Source organism: Amphibalanus amphitrite, unplaced genomic scaffold, assembly GCF_019059575.1.
Source record: "Amphibalanus amphitrite isolate SeventyFive unplaced genomic scaffold, NRLGWU_Aamphi_draft 002779F_arrow, whole genome shotgun sequence".
NCBI lineage: Eukaryota > Metazoa > Arthropoda > Thecostraca > Balanomorpha > Balanidae > Amphibalanus > Amphibalanus amphitrite.
Genome location: NW_024884137.1, coordinates 1 through 22,536, shown reverse-complemented (window position 1 = coordinate 22,536; position 22,536 = coordinate 1). Strand labels below are relative to the sequence as shown.

Sequence of the window (22,536 nt, the reverse complement as noted above, 5' to 3'; positions counted from 1 at the left end):
CTCTAGGGGACCCCACCTACCTACAAAATTTGGTGTTTCTAGGTGCCATAGGAGCCAATCGCGAGGGGGGTCGCCTCGACCCCCCCCCCCCTGCCAGGCCGTGTTATGAAAAATGCCCTGCCAGGGCGAGGGATAACTAGATGCAGCGAAAATCCCATTTTGAGTGGATGCAGTCGGAAAGAGTTGTTGTGTGACGATAAACGCCAGATACTTTGTTTCAACGGTCTGAGTATTGCATCGCACAGAGTTCTTATAGATTCCAAAAGTATCGTCCGTATCGTACTACTGATAAGTTCCTCAAACAACTATATCCAAACACGATTACAGCATTTAAACCCCCTCACAAATTTGGCGTGATACTGAACCTGCTGTTAATCTTCTTCCACTATTGCAATTGGGACTTTTGCTGCATTACATAAACATTGCCTATCACGGGTGGTGGGAATGGTCATCATTTATCTTTGTGACGCAGCACGCAAATGTGTTACGCCCAATGTAGTTAGTTCACCTCCATAGAACACTCCATTATAACGTTTCACATTTTGTGATACCGCTGACCACATGCCAGGCTCCAGTGCGCAGGTGTGATCGATGCACATATAACTAAGCGCTTATCACGAGTAACAGATCATCACTTGCGCGAGCATGTGAGTGATCGTGGACGCTTTTATCATCTGTCTTTGACTGACATCAGCTATCGTCAGCCGTTCGGGATAAACACTGCTTGTCGATGCGTTAGATCGCTGTGCCTGACTGAGTCTAGAACTTGACTTCCAAGACAGTCACGTGTCAAGGCAATGACAAACGCGTCAGTTGACTGCGGTCCGATTCAGTACATTCACCCAGTGGCACCTACATAGTTCGTAACTCTTCCATGTTCCATCACAGCTCGGCCGGTGGCATCCAGTTCGTAACTCTTTCTATGCCGGCCCCATCCCATCCCATGCACACAGTCGTTGTTCCTCGACGTTGGAGTTCGGCTGGTGCCAGTTGTCATGGCTCTCCCCATGCAGTCCAATACAGCCCACGACTGCTGGGGCTGGCAGACAGTTCGTGGTTCCCTGCGCGGAGTGGCAGAGCCCAGCTGGTGCCACCCGGCCTGCCTGCTGACAGACATACAGTCCACGCACCCTCTGTCGACCGGAGCTGCCCGTCTGGGAACGTCACACGTGTGGTTGTCTGTCGGCGCCCTTAGCGAGTGTCGACACTGGACGGTCCGCACATACCGGCTGACCGGGTCTCAGGTGGCAAATACAGCAGGTGCTGTCACTAGATGCTGCTTCGCATGTTCGCTAGAGCCCGCTACGCCACGCTCTGACCTGACCTGACCCGAGTGGTGACCCGACCTGAGACACCGCCGCACTGTGGATGGAGCGGGACGGCTCTGTTCTCACGCATGTGTTCTGATGCGAGTCGCCAGCACTAATTCACGAAACGATGCGAGACATTCGTCCAGCGCTGATTCATGGAACTATGCGAGATGCTGGCGATACCTGTGGAGAATAGGAAAGACGTTCCGTTACCAGAAGTAAAGCAACGATTCTGGCTTCTGCTAACATTTGACGGTTTTGCAAGTTGTCGCCTTTTTTCTTTCTTTGTCCTTTGCAATATAAATGCAAAGGACGCAGGCAGCCTTCGGGCTTAGAGAGATGAACTCCGGGAAACGCAAATGTCAACTGTCAACTGTCAGCCCTCTATAAGACCAATAGACAAACTAACATCGAACTTCGGCCATGAGACACCTAGTTCAGACTAGAGGTGGCAAAATGTGGACCCGAGGACCCGGTCCAAAGAACCAGTCTGGACCCATATGGGTCCAGACCGGTTCCTGGAACTTTTCTGACGGGTCCAACCGGGTCCTACCATTAACTATACATCTTGCACACTGCACATTACCGCAAAATATGAAGTGAATGGTTCTTTGCACACAGTATCTCATGAGTATTCCCAGTGGGAAATATGCTGTTTTACATGATGCAACTAATGATACCTACAAGTAGTTTGTATTAATTGACTTTTGGGGAACGGGTCCAACTGGTTCCGATTCCAACTAAGACCGGGTCCGACTGGTTCCAGAAATGTCCAGCCGGGTCTGGTTCGAGTCTGGTTCCCAAAATTTTCATCTTTTGCCACCTCTAGTTCAGACACGGCAACATGGAGGCCTCACAAACTTTGTTACCAAATGCGAGTTGAAGCAATCCCCGATCTCGGCTCAGCACGCCATCGTGGTTTTTGTACTGCGTTTGATACATGCGGACTGCGGTACTGGCGCACGGAGGACAGGAAATCTACCCAAGATCGGCAAACATACGAAACAGATAGGCTCGAGGGTCGACGCAGACACGACAGCTCATAGCGCCTTATCTGGCCTCCGGCCTCCACTCTCGCCAAGGCTTCTGTTCACACCGAGATTATACAACTGTGACACGGATAACATCCGCCTCTATGACATGGTACTGCGTTTTGTTTCTCTTAAAAAAGCTAACTTGACAAACATGTCACGCTTATCGTTAGGTCCTTCTGTGCATATTGGTAAATTATTTAGCCTTGAAGTCCCCTAGGCCTGCGGTAACGTTCAGGAAATATCAGGTCTGATGACCAGCGTTCGAACTATGTGTTACCTTATGGCAGAATGTGTAGGTTTTCAGTCTGTGCCACTGGGTTCCTGCGGAGCGATGGGCGCGGATCATGTGGGACCAGTGGGCCACCTCTTCCGGACCTGCCGGACACAGGGACGTCAGTGAGGCCGTCAGTCAGTCGGCACTCGCCAGTGAGACTAGTCGAAAACGTCAGTGACGTCAGTCCAAAACGCCAGCAACGTCATTAGGCACTCGACAGTGAGGCTAGTCGAAAACGATATTGATGGCAATAGAAAACGTTACTGACGCTATGTCGGCATTCGGCAGTGATGCTAGTCGATAACGTCAGTCACGTCGTTCTTTAGCGTCATTGAGGCGCGTCGTTAATGTTAATGACGTCAGTCGGCACTCGGTAGTAAGTCGAAAACGTTTATCAATGGACAACGCCAGTGACTCAGCTGCATATGAAGTTGACAAACTACTCACATACTATACGTCAGTAACGTATAGTTAGTAGCCATAGTAGTAGTTAGTCATATAGCATCAGTAAAATAAGCCAGTGACACAGGCCACACATCAATTGACGTGGAACAACCAAATGTAACGTCACTCAGGTACCAGTGGTTCGACAGCCTCAATTCGTCAGTCAGATACGTCAGTTTCGTCAATCATTGATCCATCAGCATCGTCATCGGACACGTCATATGCCCGCGAACGTGCAGAGTCGTGCGTCTTATTTGATAAGGTGCGGTCCGTATAGAAAACTTCCGAACCGCCTCAGCCCCGCTAGTCACATCATTCGTATCAATAAGGTCAATTAGTAGATCAATACATAATATTCGTTCCAGGTCCGTCAATTGCTTTGGTCATGTCAATCACGCAGATCTGATACGAGCATATTGATAAAATGAATCATGATGGCAGTGAAATGAAACGTGACTTTACCAAGGAGGCATGGCCTCCGCAGACTGTTGAATGCAACTGATTATTGAAGCTGATTATTTCCTAGGTTTCCATAAAGTACAGTCCGTGATGTACATTTACTGGTTACAGCTTTTTTTATAAGGTAACTATGCAATGGTTACAGCTGCAGATTAGGACTAGACGATTACGCATAGGTACTGGTACTGCAATCTGTTATCATGATAGGACTATTGCTCCACTTTCTTAGCAGTAGGTACATGATGACGTTCTTTGTATAGTGATGTGAATTACGAGCATGAGGGCTTGTCCAAACATGGGGTGAAGCTGTAGAAGACTACGAAAGAAGTGCGCAAACATGAATGCATACTCGTAGAGATGGGGCAATTGCTATAATGAGGTCAGGTCAGGAAGAGAGAGTGAGAGAAAGAGAGAAAGAGAGAGAAGCAGGGCAAATTGAGAATGATGTGTGATAAAGTGAGTCAGTCAATTATACGGACAGACGGACGCACGGACGGCAGAACGGACGGACCGACCGACCGACCGACAGACAGACAGACAGACAAGACATACAGTGATTGTGTCACCCACCGGTAGAGTGTCGACCGAACGCCAGTCTGGCGATGGGCTCCTGTCGGACCGCAGTAGCACGCACGTCCCACACAGACAGCACTAGGGTGACTTCCGACACCTCGGCAGGCATCACACTGAAACTGAGGGGTTCACACGCCAATCAGCACGAGATCATAGAGCCAGCAGTCACAGTCGCTGACCTGGGGTCTTGTTTGAGCAGAAAAGAGGCAAGGTCAGGCCACGAGGCCTGTGGGAGTGTCTCCATCACATGAGTGTCTAATGTATTATTTCGGTTTGAGGAAGATCTCTGGTCTCTTCAGTCATCCTTCCAGCTTCCTTGTCATTTAAATTCCAGCTTTTGTGTAAGAAAATAAATCGGAGTATATTGATTTCAGGAAAATTTAGGCTCATCCCATCGATGTTAAAATAAAATTGTGAACCTGCATGCTTAAGTTCCATGACACTCAATATCCGACCGCATATCATTATTCTATTTCTGGGCTCGGTTGAAGCAGCACACCCTCGACACTCATTTCGCCTCGACAAGACGAGACTCGAGAGGGTTGAAATTATCCCTCGTTCGTGCTCAAACTCTCGTTAACTGTTGCCCTTTGGCTCAAAAGGCAGCGGTCGATTAAGCGACTGTGGCTTTCCGTCAGACAGATAGTAAAAGAACAAATTGAGAAAATTATCAAAAGACTGAAAACGATAAATGATTCAATTATAGTGGTAACTGCGACACGGGATGGGGCTATGCCAAAAATAGAACGAACGACGATAAAAATACCATGTACGACTGAAATATGAAACCAGTAAAACGCCTTTTGGGCGAAGAACGAGCGAGCGAGATAGTGAGCCCTGCACGTGCGGAAGGGCGAGAGGGCGCTTCCAACGGGCTTGCGCAAAGCACCCTTCTAACTGGTCGCTAGCGGTGTGCCAAATTTGAACGCAATCGGCCCAGCCGTTCTTGAGAGCTGGAAGCGGCATTCTGCACGTGCGCACGTGCAAACGGGGTCCAAAATGACTTTTGCACGGCACCCTACTAACTGGTCCCCAACCGTGTACCAAATTTGAGCGCAATCGGCCCAGCCGTTCTCGAGATCTGGAAACGCCCCCTGCACGTGCGCACGTGCAGTAGCACCCTAACCGCAACACATGGGAATGCATTTCCTGGTGGGTGCCTACCTGTATGCCAAGTTTCAGCGAAATCGCCCCAGTAATTACCGAGTTACTGAAATGGGAACAAATTTGGCACCTCTTATTGTTGTATTTTGCACGTGCACTGGGGGTGACCCACATGCATCGAGAGTATCCTATTTTGGGTAGAAGGGATGCTGCTACCCTACAAAAATTACCGCAAGTCAATCGCCCAAGCGGCTGCTGAGATATGAGCCTCTCAAAATCACTACTTTTGCAAAACAGCTTGAACACCCTTGACTTTTCACGTGGCACGTGCCACGACGGTCACTGAGATGTATCAAAAGTAGTCAATTACGGGGTAGAAGGGATGGGGCTACCCAGCAAAAAAGACCGCAGGCCAATCGGTCCAGCGGTTGCTGAGATATAAGCCTCTCAAAAGCGTTACAGGCCGGGCCGGGCCGGGCCGGGCCGCTCATACTGATATTTTTCCGTTATATTGAAAAAAGACTCACTTCGCTCGCTGCGCTCGCTCGCTCGTAAAAACATTTTATTGAGATGATAAAATCTCACTAGAAAGCATATCACAAGCATATGTGTGTACTATGTATCACAGACCTATTATCCGCATTAATAACGACAGCGCAAAATCGCGACTCTGACAACTGCCACTATTCAGTTTCTTGAATATAAATCACAGCTAAGGCCACTGTTTTACACGGTTGGATAGCCACCAGCCTTCTAGCGGTAGGGTGGGTGGGGGGGGGGGGGGGGTGCGTTCGAGACACTCAACCTTCACTCACCTAATGCGCTCGTTAAACACCGGATCGGTGGTCATCTTGTGGCAGGTTGTCCGTTTTGTTTTGATGTGCTTCTCTCCGAGAACAAGCGAAACTCGCACACAGGGATCTGAAACATCAGACTGCTCGATTAGCACGCACTCGTGAAACGGTATGATCCATTTCAAAATAGACCTCTGCACACAGAAAAATATTGACACCGTTAGCGGTGTAATTGCACAGTACATATCTGAGCACTTGAGGAAAGTTAATTTAGTCCCTTCCCCGCTTAAATTACTCGCGCTTCTAAATGGACACCAGGAAGAAGGTAATAGAACACTGTTAGGAGGGTTGGGTGTTTTACTACATGTAGCAAAACACCCAACCCTCCTAACAGTGTTCTATTACCTTCTTCCTGGTGTTCATTTAGAAGCGCGAGTAATTTAAGCGGGGAAGGGACTAAATTAACTTTCCTCAAATGCTCAGATATGTACTGTGCAATTACACCGCTAACGGTGTTAATATTTTTCTGTGTGTGTACTCGTATACATGTATACAGAGGTGTATGGTTTCAAATGTTTGTCCTTTCAATCACATTTCGACCTGAAAATCTGTCCTTGCAATTGGTTTCGATCGTCTCTCTTCCTCTTAAAAAATACTGAGTGGAGTGCTTGGTTGCACCCCAAAAATTAAGGTCTCCACCTTTGCAAGTTGCAAGCGCTAGAGCAGACGCCATCACCCTCCCGCTAGTGAAGAACGGGCGTGTTCAAATTTGTATAAACATTAGTCTGAATAGCGAGCAAGTCCAACACATCCCTCTTTTCTTCAGACCACATCCCCTGCCATATCAGCCTGCGCCGGAGGTGATGACCTGATGTCATGACCCTGGCGACCCCGGGCCATGCCGATAGACACCCTCCCCAGCCCTCGGTCTCAGAGATGGTGCTTTACGACCCATAGTGCGATAGCGGTGCCACAAAGGTGCCCGTGATTTGCGACGCGGAGCCGGCCAACTTCTGAGAAAATCACCGTCCTTGGCGGCAGGCCAAGTCTTGCTGCGGCTGTCCGGATACTGGTAACCACTTTATCGACGTGGTAAATGATCGGGGTCATTGAATCATCCATATCATTTTCTTAGTAAAAAAACAGGTACGGGATACCCATATCAGATATGCCAGGCAAACGCAAACCATTTTAACGATACGAGTTATATCAACGTCATCATGCAATAATTTCTTTGTCGTCAGCTTCCAAGCAGGATGAAGCAACATAATCGGGAATACCTTTCATATGTCATATGACCAGATCAGCCTGTCGTTTTTTCCGATTTCGCTGCCCCACCCTGTACAGAACCCGAATCGCTTATGCTCTTGACAAGCAAAAGTTAATTGTAAGCGCACATTGTTATTCAACGTTCTAAAAAAAATCTATCGCAGGCAAACATTTGAATCGGACACTTTTAAAGCTATCTGGAGCACCCCAGCGTGACGGTTCCAAAAGCTAATACGGGATTAAAGAACACGATCCGGGAAGTTCCCGATCGACGCTGCAGGTCCGACGCGCACCTGTCGGGAGCCAATGACGTCATCTCAATGACCTCAGTTTCCCGCAAACCAGTGACGTTCCGCCGGCAGAGGCCGTGAACAGATAGCGAAGACAAATAGCCCGATTGCCGGTGAGTGCGCTGAGGATCGCGGTGGTAACATGAAGCGCAGGTGGGAACAGGGCTTTATGACTACCAGGAACAGCCAGTGTCCAAAGTTAGGAACAACTGAACGACATCATTGTTGCAACCGCTTATTGAATGCCATTATTTCGCTTCTTAACACGCGCAGGGGAAGGGTTCCGAGAACTACGCCCAGTGGGGGGGGGGGGCAACGTCGCCCCCTTAAGATCTCAGCTTCTATGGGAGCCAAAAAGACAAAATTTGGAAGGTGGGTGGAATCGGTAGGAAACTCTGTTGTGTGCTAATTTCATGACCCTAGGTTAATGTCTTCAAGGTCAAATGAGGTCAAACGTGGCCAAACTTGCCATGTGAGGGAATATGCTGTGTTAAAACGCCCATCACTCAAAAAGTTACGGACCGAATGTCCTATATCTTTTACTATACGAGAGTGCATACATTTTTTAGCATACACATGTATGCTCAAAGCATGTACACATGTTATACATGTACACATGTATTCATCTGGGTGGAGAATCTCTTTTTAACCCTCGCCCATGTAGGGGGGGGGTTGGTGCAACCCCCCCTGAGGTTTTTCGGAAATAGTGCAAAAACGGCGGCGCGCAGCGCCGCCAAATTTTGGGTACCTTATGGGGCAAACCTTGCGCATCTTTTGATAAAAAAATTTGACCGGGTCATGTCAGGTCACGGAGTTATGACGTCACAAAGGGAACAGCCTCCGGCCGGATTTTCACAAACTGAGTGCCAACGCCCGAGGTTTCCTGCCGGTGGTACGGACATCGGTTGATGGATCGTGATGAAACTTCCCATGCATGTTGGGGCAAGTATTGGCTATCATATGGTATAAGAAACTTGACCGGGTCAGGTCAGGTCACGGAGCTATGACGTCACAAGAGGAACAGCGTCCGGTACTATTTTTGAAAAGCGCCCGAACCACTATTTTGCTAATTCTTGTCACCTCAATGGGAATATGCAGCAATATTAGCTTCTATAGGGAGCAAATGGACATCCCAAATCCAAAAATACAATCAGATTTCAAAAATTTAAATTTTTATTTTTCGAATTTCTGCCGCCGACTGTGACCTTGCCGACTTCCGGCGCTCCCAACGCGCCATTTTTAGAGCTAGGGAAACGAAATACATACCAAACGATAGAGAATTGATCAAGGAACACGATAGTGAAGGTTTCAAGTCGATATCTCCCACCGTTTTACCGCAATCGCCGCGGAAAATTTGAAAAAGTCTATTTTTCCGAAAATTTGACCTTTGACCGGTCAAAAGTAGGTCAAATGTTGACCTAGGACCAAAAAATATACCACCAATCGCGAGATCTCGGCGAGAGCAATCCGTTGGTCTTTTCCGCTAAGCTCTACGACGCTCCGTTTTCAAATGCCAAGGGGGGGGTCGCACCAACCCCCCCCCCCCCTGCATGAGCGAAGGTGGCAGATCGCCGTTTACGGGCGAGGGTTAATCCAACCATAACAATGGCAGTTAGAAGCCTGCTATATAAGAGTAAGATATCGCCGGCTGGGGCGGGGGCGGCCGACGCGACGGGGGAAACGTTTCCGTAGCAATGTTGTGTTTACACCCTTGTAACCCAAAATGTTACCGGATGATTTTCGAATTCTTTTACCATAAGATTGCCCGAACATTTCTGAATCTTCACAGAGGGTTTGACGCGAATCGGCCATTAGCAGCGGTAAGCAGCACAATGCAAAGACTGAGACGGGACCGTCCGCCACCGGCACAGTCTACCAGTCAGGCGGCTAGTAACGGCCGGCGCCGGCCGCCGACCCGGCAGGATGCTTGACTTTACACCCTTGTTACTAGAAAAGTTGTGGACCAATTTACTTTTTTCTTGCACGGGACGATCCGTAATTCAATCCTAGATAGCTGCTGAAAATCTGACGTTAATGGAATTATTACGGCGCGATTTATTGGCGAAGAACAGGAGGGATGGAGACTTGTCTGATTTCTTTCCTTTTGTGACAATCGACCACTAGCGCCATGCGAATGATTTCCCGCAACTAATGTGAAATATAGTTGAAAACAAGACGTACCGAAATGGTGACGTGTGGTCTAAGCATTCTGCAAAATGAAGTGACAAAACGTTGAAGGGCCGCGTATGGATTTTGTGTGTAAATTTCCCTTTACCCGGTAACTAAAATATGCAGCAATTTAAAGAAAATTCGTCGACAGAAGCAGTCATACGAGGTGGTACTTTGCAATCCCGCCAGGTGCTGAAGCTGTGCAACCTCGTCAAGGGATCAACGTAGACATGCAGGCTTACAAAGCAGAAGCCTTATGAGCTAAAGATTATACGCCGTTCAACAAATGGTAAGTCGATTGCGGCGATTGAACTAAGCTGAACACTTGAATTGGTCTCGAGATGCCATACCAACCAATTTTGAGTGGGTAGGACCAAGTGATAATGTGATAAATTCCCATTGGCTATCGGGCTGGACTAGTGACCTGTTGAATCACGTCACACATCTATCGATCACTTGACAAAATCTGACACGAGGACGCTCACTCAGAAGTGCTAAGACTACATAGGTGTCGAAAAGGAGTGTTGCTTCCGGTCAACGATATATCACATCATCGAGGTGTTACGTGACGTAGCTGGTAAGGCTAGCGTCGATGACTGGTGACAAGCACCTGATGTTACGGTGATATGTATGGACATATACCATACTACACGCACCAGTTCTTCCGTTGAGGTCGACGGCGGGTAGGTGACGACACCGCACCACGTCGACATTGAGTCGGCCGGCTCGCGGGAGGTAGTTCATCGTCAGAAGAATGTCCCCGCAGTCCTCCTCGTACTGAAAATACCACCAGAAATTAGTCAGGTCAGCTTAGAAAGACAGGTCAGGTCAGAAAGAGACAGGTGCGATTAGACAGGCTGGGTCAGGTCAGGTCAAGTGAGAAAGGCAGGTAAGATTCGGAACTCGGAAAGACAGGTGTGGTCCAACAAGTCTGGTTATCTCAGGACGACAGACGTGGTTGGACACTAGTCGGTGAACAGGCCAGAGCAGGTCAGATTAACCATAAAAACAGGTGTTGCTGGACAGGTCAGGTTAATACAGAGCATCTCAAAAGAGACTGGTGTGGTTGGAAGGGTCGGAAGGCTTAGGACGGGTTGGGAGGCTTGCTAGTAACACGGATTAGACGTTCCTTCAGGTATCTTGTTGGACGGATCACGCCAGCCCGTATCGAGAAAACCTAAAAAAGTGAATAAAGGCATGTGAGTATACCGGGCGTAAACCTGACAACTGTAAATTCTATCGCGCCAGGTCACAGTATGCTTGCAAATGATCGAGCGAATCTGATAAGGTAGCGTGACTAACCAACTTTCGTCTCCATGTAAGTACAGGTCTCGCGAGATTAAGCGGTAGGTTTTGCACTTTTACATTTCCGGTTATATCTCAGAAACTAATCGATCTACGATGAAGCCATTTTACACGATCATGGCTGGCTTGTTACCCAACAAGTCGATTGCATCTTCAACACTTAAAAGCTTAAGACGACGAAGATATAGCCTGAAGTACACTAAATTTTCTAGGTGCAAAACCTACCGCTAAAACCCGCGAGACCTGTACATGGTTGCCGATAGAACAGGAGAATGATATCATCTTCTTAATAATCCTCCGTTTCTAAATACATTTCATCAGGCTTATGCTAATCTTACGATAGTTTTGATCAAACACACCGATCGATAACCTAGCTGTTTGTTTTTACTCGGGTGACCGATAACTGACTTCAGCTTCGGAGACATAATACCATCTGCATATTTGAAGGTGGAAATCGATATTATGCACAAGGATTATGCATATGCAGCAACATTGTCCTGTTAGCTTTCAAAACAGCCTCGGAATACCCATATTCGCGATTGATTTACGCATACTTTGTATTCTCACAATTAGTGAAAAGTGAGCCATCGAACTTTGGAAAATTATTGATAAAGTTAGTGCAATACGAAAACTCATTAAAAGCAAAGCTCACCTCTGCCCTCAAACGTGCGCTACACATGGTGCACACAGAACAGGATACAGGTGGACTGGATCGGGTAACCGTTTCTCGCATCCCGGCCTAAATATAGCGCCTAAATTGACCTTATGGAGCAGCGAACAGCTGCACTTTTGAGCTCAAACGATGTCAATGTTCGCTGAGGGGTGGTGGCATGTTGGTATTTTTGGAACTCTGCGGTGTACTAAAAGCAGCTCGACAGCGAACCGGAACGGGCGCTGTAGCTGGGGAGTGGCACTGGTGGCCTCACAGTATAACTTCCTCCAAATTTACATACTTTTAGTAGGGGATAGAGATCTTGAAGTAGATAATGCCTAGGTATATAGTTAGTAACATTTTAGGTAGGTACCTACCTAACAAAATGTGTGTTCAAAATCGGTCGTAAATTTAACTCATTTACTTTTCATTGATTAGAGTTCATTGCTACTCTGCAGCTCACGTGTGAATATAAGGTGGGAGTTGCAAGCGATGGATATTGGTGCAATTAGACCGAATAGAAACGTCCTCACGAAATTACTGCGAAAACGATATTAATTGTGATTCCATCTGCACCATTATCATTATTATCGTTACAATTTTTTTTGCATACATAGTTGCCACGTTTTTCTTAAACGATGATCTTGATCACCCACGCAGTTTATATGGCTCAGCTGTGAAGCAACTTCAACCTCTTTTATTGCCTTCCTGCAAATCACTAAACCGATGCCGGTAAATCCACAACTGAGCCAGTGCGTGATATAAAGTATGTGAAGGAATATCAACGTTATAAATGATTCAACCAGCAAACACTGCAGGGATAACTGATGTTGCCTATCTTATCGTCTTGCCTCATTGTCTCGCCTCCTTAGACCCACGCTTCCGAGGCAATTCGCACTCATTCGCCAGCCAGCGCTCAGTTGCAGCCCGGGACGGACACATGAGCAATGGGTCTGTTTTGGTCTACGCTCAGAGGGACCACCTATCTCCGGGACTTACTGCACGAGAGCTCCTCCCTGGCCATTTCTCTCCAAGGGCGCTCGGTTATCGTCAGTGAAATCGGTTAGAGAATAGTGGCTTGGATTACCGGCTGACTGAAGATAGCCGTGGGTCCCGTAGGGGATCGGCGCGGTGCCTGTCCGCTGACCGCGCTGCCGATGATGTCATAAGCTCAATTTGAACTGCGCGGAGAGAAAATGAATGAAAGGTCTTCGCATATTGAATAAGCTCATTCGTACCATGATGTCATTATGCCCATGTTACATACCCAGTGTCATAAAACCCACCGCAAGCCTGAACACAGGGCTTCATTGGCCTCCACAGGAGGTGACCGTATACCTCTTTACTTTACCAGGGGTAATTGTATGTGCTCACCTGCACACATGGCGCCAGAGGCCTCCAGAGCAGCTGTCCGCAGATCCCATGCAGCTGCGCGAGCGGCAGCGTCACCTCACCGATCACACACTGACGCGAGAACTTGTCAAAGTCCTTCACCAGCAGGTGCAGCCGCACCCGCTCTAGCTCCGCCACGCTGACATCGAAGCTGAACGTCTCGTCGAAGCGCGGGTTCTGCGTGCGCCGGCGGACCCTGGTCTGGCGGCAGCGGCGCGGCCCGGGCGCCAGCCACACGCGCACGTACGGGTTGGAGTGCGCCAGGTCGGCGCTGTCGCGCAGAGCCGGTGCCACCAGGTCTCGAGCCTCCAGCACGCGCACCAGCAGCGCTCCCTGCTGCGGCCGGTAGGCCAGGCTGAACTGCAGCTGGCCGAGGTCGGGGGGCTGAGGGCCGGCGCTGGCGGCCTCCTCGGTCACCTCATACAGCTGCGGCTGCAGGCCGTGGGTGCGCGGAGTGCCGACCGCCGGCGGCGTGGGCGGCGCGCCCGGCCAGAACGGCACCTGGCCGCCGCAGGAGAGCGGCCGCACCGGGCCCGCCGAGCGGCGCCGCTCGATCTGCGTGTACAGGTCGGCCTTCAGGTCCCGGGACGAGGACGAACTGCAGCCAGAGGAGGTGAGGGAGGGCGTGCGGCCGAGCAGAGAGCGCTCCTCGGCCGCCGAGTCCTCTGGGTCATCCTGCCGAGACAGAGGACGGCACTGTCAGCGGCACAGATGTTAGTGGACGGTGCACACAGCGAGTTATCGATATGAGGCTTCGACTCGCCAACGGCTTCTGAAGTGCGTTTTTAATCGAGAATGATCTCTTGTTAAAATCAAAAATATAAAAGCATCATGAATGATGCTAAATTAACCATCTATAGGACTATTGACATTCCCTAACTGTTTTTGCAAAGGTAGGTGTCAACAACTCCAATCTTTTCAACATCAAACTGGTGTTTTGCTTTCACCAATTATTACTAACACTAATTTAACTGCTTTTTCATTTTGTCCCGACTGCAAAATAAATCGATTCTGATTCCCTGAATGTCGCTCGCAGCGTTCACTGCTATTTCTGTACGATCGTGCATGGTTGAGTGATGGCGCACGGCGCGCCGCCATATAGTGGCGCCATTGTGGCTGTCCGGCCTGAAATGAACGCCAGCCATCAGTGTCTCACGCGCCTCGCCAACGGCCCGTAATGGTGGCTTGGTGGCCGTCGGTCGGCCCCGGCCGGTCGGCGCCGACACGGCCGGACCGTGCTGGCCGATTTAATCACTTCACACCACCGGTGGCGGAGACCAATGTCCGGCAACCAGATCCGGGAACGGGTCAGGTAAATGAGCCGCATATAGCATGGAGCGACCTGCCGTATATCAGGATAGGGGTTACGGGATCTACGCGGGCCAAGTCATGCAGAAAATGACTCCTGATTTAGCTGGACAGTGGACAGCGAGGTAGCGTGGCTTGAAAATTATAATTGATATACACGTAGATCATAAGGACCTAAGTACAAAGTAAATAATAGCCGTTTTCACGACGGCCATCTGGATTCTGGTACACATTTGGTGCACGTCTGGTACAGATTAGGTGCAGATTTGGTCAAATCAGGTTTAGTGTGCCTCTTAGCAGCTATCAGCTAGGGTTGCACTAATTGCTTATATGCCTGCTTTGCAGAGCTGGGCAAGTGCGTTCCTTTAGTGCGTTCCTGCGTTCTTCCGTACGTACGCACCGCCCTTTTTAGGAACGCAAGAACGCAGGAACGCAAAGTTTTTCAAAGGAACGCAAGTAAGAGGAACGCACCACCCGAAATTTTGAAGCGTTCCTGCGTTCTTGCGGAACCACCCGAAAAATTATATTGCTGCCAATGACCTATGTGTCAAATGTTTGAATCTCGAGTACGTGTGTTTGCCGGTAGAGGCGCCACTTGTCGGTCGAATCGAGGAAGGCTTGCTTAGATTTAGTGCTGATGTTTACTATTCGATTCGGTTTCAGGCATTAAATGTGTAAAGATTTTTAGAGGTGATGTTTACTATTCGATTCAGTTTCAGGCATTAAATGTGTAAAGTAAATATGATAACTTTTACTAAGATACATCTTTTAACTTAACTATTGTTTTTAAGCAGGTCGTATTTTTGTTGAAAACCCTACGGATGATATTGGTAAAACGTATTTCAGATATTCGATTCGGAAAAGAGATGACGAGCTGCTTTTCGGCCCCACGTCGCCATTCTGGGTATTCTGTGATCGATTCGCCCCGTGTTTGGTTGGGCCCGCGCCGCGTGGTTCGGCGGTATTTTTGAGGGAGGAACGCAGGAACGCAGGAACGCTAACGCACCGAGCGAAAAAAAATTGAGGAACGCTATTCCAGGAACGCACTAACCGCGGCCGGAGGAACGCAGGAACGCTAACGCACTACCGAAAATCGAGGAACGCGCCCAGCTCTGCTGCTTTGTCATATTATCAGAGAGCATCGTCGATTAAAACACTGAAATGAATTCATAAAATGAAGATATTTGCTGTAAAAGAAATTAGGTGCAGATTTGGTCAAATCAGGTGCATTCGCCGGATAGCCCGTCGCGAAAACGGCTAATGCGTTGTAAGACCTCCCCTGGGACCATTTAGCTATAGGAAGATCTCAGCGCATGGAGCACGCAGGTACACGCTTTCAAACACTGAAACATCGAAGCATATTAGGTACAAAATATTATAGCACTGAAGCATATTACAAATTTGGAACTGGTGCATTCAGAGACCTGATTTTCATGTCCTTAACTAATATTTTTGACCATACCCAATGAAGCCCTAGGACAACCGTTCCTCTTGGTAAGAGGATTTAGACAAACTTTCCACGAGAGCGGAAGCTCAATTCTTGTAAGCTGTAACAACCTATTCTGGATGTACCTGAAATTAAATTGGCAAGAGACGTTGAGGTTTGTCACGGTTAGTTCTATGAAAGACGCCGGCCTGTCCAAGTTGCAAAGCTCGGCTGCCGCCGAATCGCGTCTCCGTTGGGAGTATCGATTGCCACCTCACGTCCTGCCTGATGCTGGACTGAAAATTGGCAGTATTGCACATTGCACGTTGCGCAGTCCTTGTCTGTGTTTTAGCGATATGGGATATCTCTATGAATATGCTCATTTCAACAAAATCGAGGCGAGCTCGATTGTAATGTTCCAAGACACTTGGTTCTTAACAAAATGATACGCAGTTTTCTGGCATCAAAGACATTGCCAATGGCATTCATTTAACCCGCGCACCGACGGGGGTCTGCGCCAACTTAGTACCGACGGGGGGGGGGGGGGCGGATGACCGCCCCCCCCTGAGATCTCGAGAACGAAGCAAGATAGCGACAAGCGGTAAACGGCATCGGATACGCACGGTCAAGATCTACAATTTTTACTAAGGTCATTTTCAGGTCAGGTCAAAGATGACGTCACAGGGGTCGAAAAAGTCAAAATGGCGGCGCTAAATATGGAGAGAGTTTTTCTCGAATAACTTTCGAATTAGTCAAGATAGGAACAAACAAAGGGCATCATCGTGATCCTCTCGTCAATCCGCATCGAATGATATATATGTTGACCTCGAAAGGTCAAGGTCAAAGGTTGACCCAGGTCACGTGACCTCGAGGTCATCATGTATATCATTCGATGCGTCTTGACGAGCTGAACACAATGAGACCATCCACGCGTCTGTATCTTGTTCCTGTACGGAGTTATTGGCCAAAAACCTTTGGTGACCCTTGATGACGTCACATGACCTCACAGCTGCCCAACAGCAAAACAGACCTCAAGGTAGTGAAGGTTGATCGTATATGAAGTCATGTATGGTATATGGGGCCATTCCGACCCGTTTTAACGGTAAAAACAGGGAGTTGATTTTTCCCCCATTGACTTATAATGGGGAGGTCGCGAAATTGACCTGACCTTAGGTCACCGATATCAAAATTCCGAGATATACAAATTGTAGCTACTAATGACCTAATAACATCCTGCGACTTTCAAAGGCCTCCGACATCTACTGTAGCTCTGGCACGGTGACAAAGTTGCAAAAAAGTGACTTGAGGTTGGGTCATTCAAAGTGACCTGGTGACCTGACCTTGAAAGGTAGGAGGTTCAAACTTGCACACCATGTGTAAAATTGATGAGGGAATAGTCATACCAAATTTCGCTGCGCTACGCGCCGCGGTTTTCCCGCTATTCGCGAAAAACCTCAGGGGGGGGGGCGGATATCCGCCCCCCCGTCGGTGCGCGGGTTAACTGGGCTAACATGCCAGGATATTGACCAGCAAGTAGATAAAAGTATTTGTACCGAAGTTATCCAGTTTTCGCTCTGGACTTTACTGAGCGTTCCACGCAAAACTCATCTCATTCAATCTCCAAAGTCCGGACCAAAATGTCTCGTTGCGGACAGCAGGGCAGATTGGCTTCCACCATCAGGTGGCAGTGATCATGCCGACTTCAAAATAGCCAGGCTGGTCGGCTGGGGCTCATCCCGGCCCCAATCCTACCGAATGACCTATGCTGTATAGTTGGTCATTTGGTACTCATGCCACTTGAAAATGTATCGATGATACCGTCGTTATGTGTAGTTACATACCATGTAATTCGGCAAGGTTCTGGCTGGTCAATGCTGGGTGGCTCAGGTAGCTGCGTATGGGCGCAAAACCTCTGTCTACTGTGCTGTTTACGTGGGCACTTAATCCAGGCGGTGTTGCCAAATCTCATTCAAGTCACTTGCTTAGATTAAGCCAAGGAGTCGGAGGGTGGTAGGCCTCATTGACATTCACGTGAGGCACACAGGGCAGCTGGAGAACCATTTGCGACCCAGGCCAGACAAGCCTTAGCTGGCAATCCCCAGCCTTGAAATGAAGAGAGGGTGGATAGAGCTTAGCCAGCCTCTTTTCCTCCTTTCTTAGTCCTCTCTCTCTCTCTCTCTCTCTCTCTCTCTCTCTCTCTCTCTCTCTCTCTCTCTCTCTCTCTCTCTCTCTCTCTCTCTCTCTCTCTCTCTCTCTCTCTCTCTCTCTCTCTCTCCCTTCCTCCTTCCCTCTCTCGCTCTTTCCCTTCCTATCTTCCTCCCATCATCCCTTCCCTCTCTCCCTCTATCCCTTCCTACCTTCCACCCTCCCTCATCCTCTCTCCCATCTTTTTCCATATCGGCCTCTCTCGCTTCTTTTCCTCTGCGCATCGGATTTCATTCGTCCGACCCACGTTAGTTCTCCGTGATCCCGAACCATGCTGCTACAAACGAGAGCAGCGGTGATCCGTGTAACATCCAGGGCTCTTACAGTCCGCGACACACAACCTTTGACCTTCATGGCTTTTACGAAATCTCCGCAGTTTTCCATGTATATGCACGCTCTATGAAATATTCGTTAAATGGATCGGAATGGGAGATTTTGTGCTGCATATTTTACGCATCTATTTCATAAGGCTGTCATGATTATCAGGTTTCTTACTGCTTGTTCTTACGGTATTGCTTGAAATTGCTATTGTAATATCTTATTGTTTTAAACTTTCCTATTGACTTGCTTTAACCCTCGCCGGACCTATTGGTTTTCTACATACGCGCCGGCCGAGGGGGGAGGGGGGTACGAGCCCCCCTCGCCGTTTCGCCCCTGGTGGAGCTAGCGCGTCGCGGAAAAAAAACGAGCGTGTGCGCCGTTACGAGACGCAGAGATCGGTACCCGATTTTAAGGTCCTATAGGTCAACCGGTGACCTCTGAGGTCAGGTCAAGTGCCCCAAGGTATGGTTCAGTTTTTGGTGAATAACTTCGCAAAAAATGGCCGCAGAGCCGCGATTTTGGCAGCATCGTGTTCGCCTTGCTCAGGCGCGCCGAATGATATACTTTTTGTTCGGGTCAGGTCAACTTAGGGTTTTGACCTCAGGTCAAGGTCAGGTCAGCACCCCAGGTCACGAAGCTGGTTGAAAGAGGTCATGTCGCATATCATTCGATTCGGCAGGTCTTCCTGAGTCCATTGGTGGCCTTCGCGACTCGCTAGCTCAATTTGATCAAGAGTTATTGACGAAAAACGAATACGACCTTGATGACATCGTCACACAAGGTCAACATTGCAAATGTGACGCATCAAACCTTGCAAGGAGTGCATCAAATCACGACTCTGTGTGCTTGAGATAGTTGGAGATCGTTCCCGGCGCAAGAATAGCAGTTTTCATTTTTCCCCATTGACTTATGATGGTTAGGTCACGAAAATGACCTGACCTCATATGACCTTTAGGAAAAATCCGAGATACACAAGTTGTGACTCATAATGGATCATAATGACTCATAATGGATACTAGATCCTGCAAGTTTCATTTCCCTGTGACATCTCTTCTGGCAGTGAGGGCGTTGCGAAGTTGCGACATCTGAAGACCGTGCAGAGGTTCACTTATGACGTCATAGGTCAGTGACCTGACCTGACCCAAAAATGCGGTTGGTGTCAAAAGATCTGGCTTGAACCAAAGGTCAGGTATGCAAACTTTCAGCTCTCTAGCGCCAGCGTGTTCGGAGCTATCGCGAAAAAAAACCCTATGGGGGGGCGGCACCCGCCCCGCCCCCCTCGGCCGGCGAGGGTTAAAAACGCGCTATAGACTTGGAAAACGGTCGTGGTTTATGTCTCACCCAATCTCGCTGGGCAATTTCCGGTGGACTGAACTAACACGAAACAATGTCTGCGCTAATATGTCGATAACTCGAACGACGACCCAATCTAATAAGTCATAACGTACTTACCGTTGCGGTCACCCTACCACAAACAGGTATTACGTTTCACCCGCTTTGCCGATGTGACGTTGCGGTAGACCCCTTCTGGCAATTATGACATCATCTGTGGGTGCCTGCCGTTGTTGCATCATCGTGACGTTATCTATGGCCTCTACTAGTGAACACAGTGCACTACGATACCCTGGCACTACGTCCCGACTGCGTCCGGCGCACCTGATCGTACGACGGCACACACACCACACAGTCGCCGATAAATCGATAAACTGATCGCACGCGGAAACTAGCCTCCGAGGACCACCAGCCAGGCAGACATGGCCGCCCAGAGACGAACCACCGAGCTGCGCAACGATACGGCGTCAGTCATAACAGTACACAGGACGGTGTTTATGAATACTTAGCCATGTGTCAGCTACCGTATACGCAAAAGTAATGTCCAGTCGTCGGTCGTCTTGATGATCCATACATCAGACGCCAGGCAAATGCTGTGTGCGTGAAAGTACGCACGCCATTGCGTATATGCTCGTCCGCCTTTCGTCCGTCTACGTCTATCCATCCATCTCTTCGTCCATCTATCATATTGTCTATCCGTCTATCTCCATTCACGTGATCTCTTGGTCGTTTGCTCGTTCATCCGTCGTCCCACTGCCTATCCGCTGGTGTGCCTACTGCCCCATCCCTCTGTCCTTCCGTCCTTTCCTTTCATTCATCCCTCCGCGTATCCTTCCATCTTTCCGTTCCTCTATCCGTTCGTTCGTGCTCGTCCGTCCGCCCGTCCGTCCATCCGTCCGTCCGCCCGTCCGTCTGTCCGCCCGCCCGTCCGACCGTCCGTCTGTCCGCCCGTCCGCCCGCCCGCCCGTCCATCTGTTCGTCCGCCACGGCCTACCCGTCTACACGTCAGGCATTCGTTCGACGTACCCGTATCACGCGGATGCTGCGCTTCTTGCGGTCTCTGGCAGTGCGCTGCTGCCAGCTCTGCAGGGACGTGACGCAGTAGGTGATGCAGCCGCAACAGCAGATCCAGTGGAAGAGCCTGTAGGCAGCCGAAGGCCGCTCACCTGCCGGGCAAGGTCAGGTCAGTCAGATCAGGTCAGCTGAACGAGGGGTAGGCCATCCAAGTCTCCGAACAGATTTGACAGTCGTAGTTTCTCTGGCTAGGACAACAAATGTCAGTGTAAGGGCCGTTCCACTTAATTTCTTCCCAGAAATAATGAATGTCTTGGCATGAATGTCATGTTATGCACTACCGCGGACATAACTTTAGTCGACTTGGCATTATGAACGTGGACCTCCCGGAGCTGCAAACTGCCTGCGTCCCAGCGGGATATGCGCGGTATAACTGCACATGGGCTCTAGCTCGCTCCGCAGAAGACGGCACTGCGAGCTGAAAAATAAAATAAAGATAAAGTGCACAGGCTGGATAAAGTCTTACCAATTGGTAAGGCTTATGCATAAGTTTGGTATAAAATGGGTGCTTACAATCATGCAAATGCGTATGCAATATTCCCATTTACATTTGAGTATGTATATAACTTTTGGATAATTATCGCAATACCCAGATCACTTCCAACCTTCCAAACTTTCCTTGAACTGTTACTTGAGCCTCCATTTGTTCACCCTTAGTTATGAAGTTGTACTAGCTAGGTAAAATATAGGTACCTTTTGCTCTTAAGTATGAACAGTATGCAGTGTTGTGCGGTTTGTTGACAGGTTTTGTGAGTGCGGTAATTGAAAATTTGGATGATTCATATGATAAATTTGCTATGTTAAGTGAAGACGTGGACACATCAAGTGGAACTTATAAAACTTACAGCCCTCAAACATAACATTGGTGTATTTTGTGGGCATTGGGCAAGCCATACAATGTTCAACTTCAATGTTGGCCTTGACCACTAAGCTCCTGTTCAAATGGTTCCTCTCCGTGTAAACATACGAATACCAAAGCTTTGGGATTATCGGTAGCCGCAGCGTTTGATCCGTAATTGGCGCCACAAACCTCCGCTTTCAACATTGACTGAGTCCAAGGTTCAGGTGCTCTTGAGACGGGGAGCGACGCAGAGAGAAGTCGCTAATGATGTTGATCTTAAACTTGAAGGATCTGTATGTGTGAGGTTTTGTAAGTCACCAGACCAGAATTAATCTTGGCTATGATGTCAAGTAGTCCACAAATGAAAATATAAGGTTCAAAGCTTAAGTTCACCCGATCACTCGCTTATGATTTGTTTGTTTTCATTTTGCGTCAAAACGTGCCGGCTTGTGACACTGACACAAAAACATCGGTGTTACAAGTAACAGGCCGAAGGTTTGGAATCTAGCTGTTCAGATATCGCACATAAGGCAAAAGAAAAGTTCTTTGATTGTGGTGCCCAAATTGGGTCAAAATATGCTTTTGTTTTAAGTAAATTGCTGCATCGTATCTCCTTCCTGTCTTCATACATTGCTGTCAACTATGGGGGTGGTTAACATTTGTGTTCCTGTTATATGCCGGAGAATGTTGGTTACTGCGCTTTCTTTTCATCCCCCAAGGAGTTGGAGGCAATCAACAAAACTCGTAAATTGTCTTCGCCGGTCTCCCCGGGTATTGGACTCACCCTCAATCTCGTCTGACTCCTCGTCAGCATAGAAAGCCGGATTGGAGAACATACTGCTACCGACGAACGGCTGTCAGCAGCTGGCCGTGACGTCACCAGAATCAGACCGCGTGACGTCACCAGCGGCGGCCAAATGACGTCCTCCAGGTGCCGCGGGACGTCATCAGCGCCGGCCG

The 22,536-nt window shown here is 48.7% G+C and overlaps 1 protein-coding gene across 1 annotated transcript; it reads right to left on the bottom strand.

Moving 5' to 3' along the window:
* Positions 1-105: 105 nt before the first annotated feature.
* On the bottom strand, positions 106-22,501 carry LOC122377356 (synaptotagmin-17-like). The gene is made up of 8 exons (XM_043357289.1): positions 22,361-22,501; positions 20,688-20,827; positions 13,052-13,744; positions 10,377-10,497; positions 6,014-6,119; positions 4,092-4,213; positions 2,622-2,719; positions 106-1,493 (listed from the first exon to the last, which is right to left on the bottom strand). Exons 1-8 carry the CDS (start codon positions 22,410-22,412, stop codon positions 1,464-1,466), a joined length of 1,362 nt encoding a protein of 453 aa, XP_043213224.1. The 5' UTR covers positions 22,413-22,501; the 3' UTR covers positions 106-1,463.
* Between the last annotated feature and the right edge of the window lie 35 nt (positions 22,502-22,536).

Bases quoted from the DNA above. Each gene is read 5' to 3' on its own strand.
- LOC122377356 (XM_043357289.1), bottom strand. From the start codon at position 22,412: ATGTTCTCCAATCCGGCTTTCTATGCTGACGAGGAGTCAGACGAGATT. The intron at 6,120-10,376 runs GTGCGTGTAGTA...CTGATGTTTCAG, and splicing joins CGACCTCAACGGAAGAACTG to ATCCCTGTGTGCGAGTTTCG. The intron at 4,214-6,013 runs GTGAGTGAAGGT...TGAACCCCTCAG, and splicing joins GTGTTTAACGAGCGCATTAG to TTTCAGTGTGATGCCTGCCG.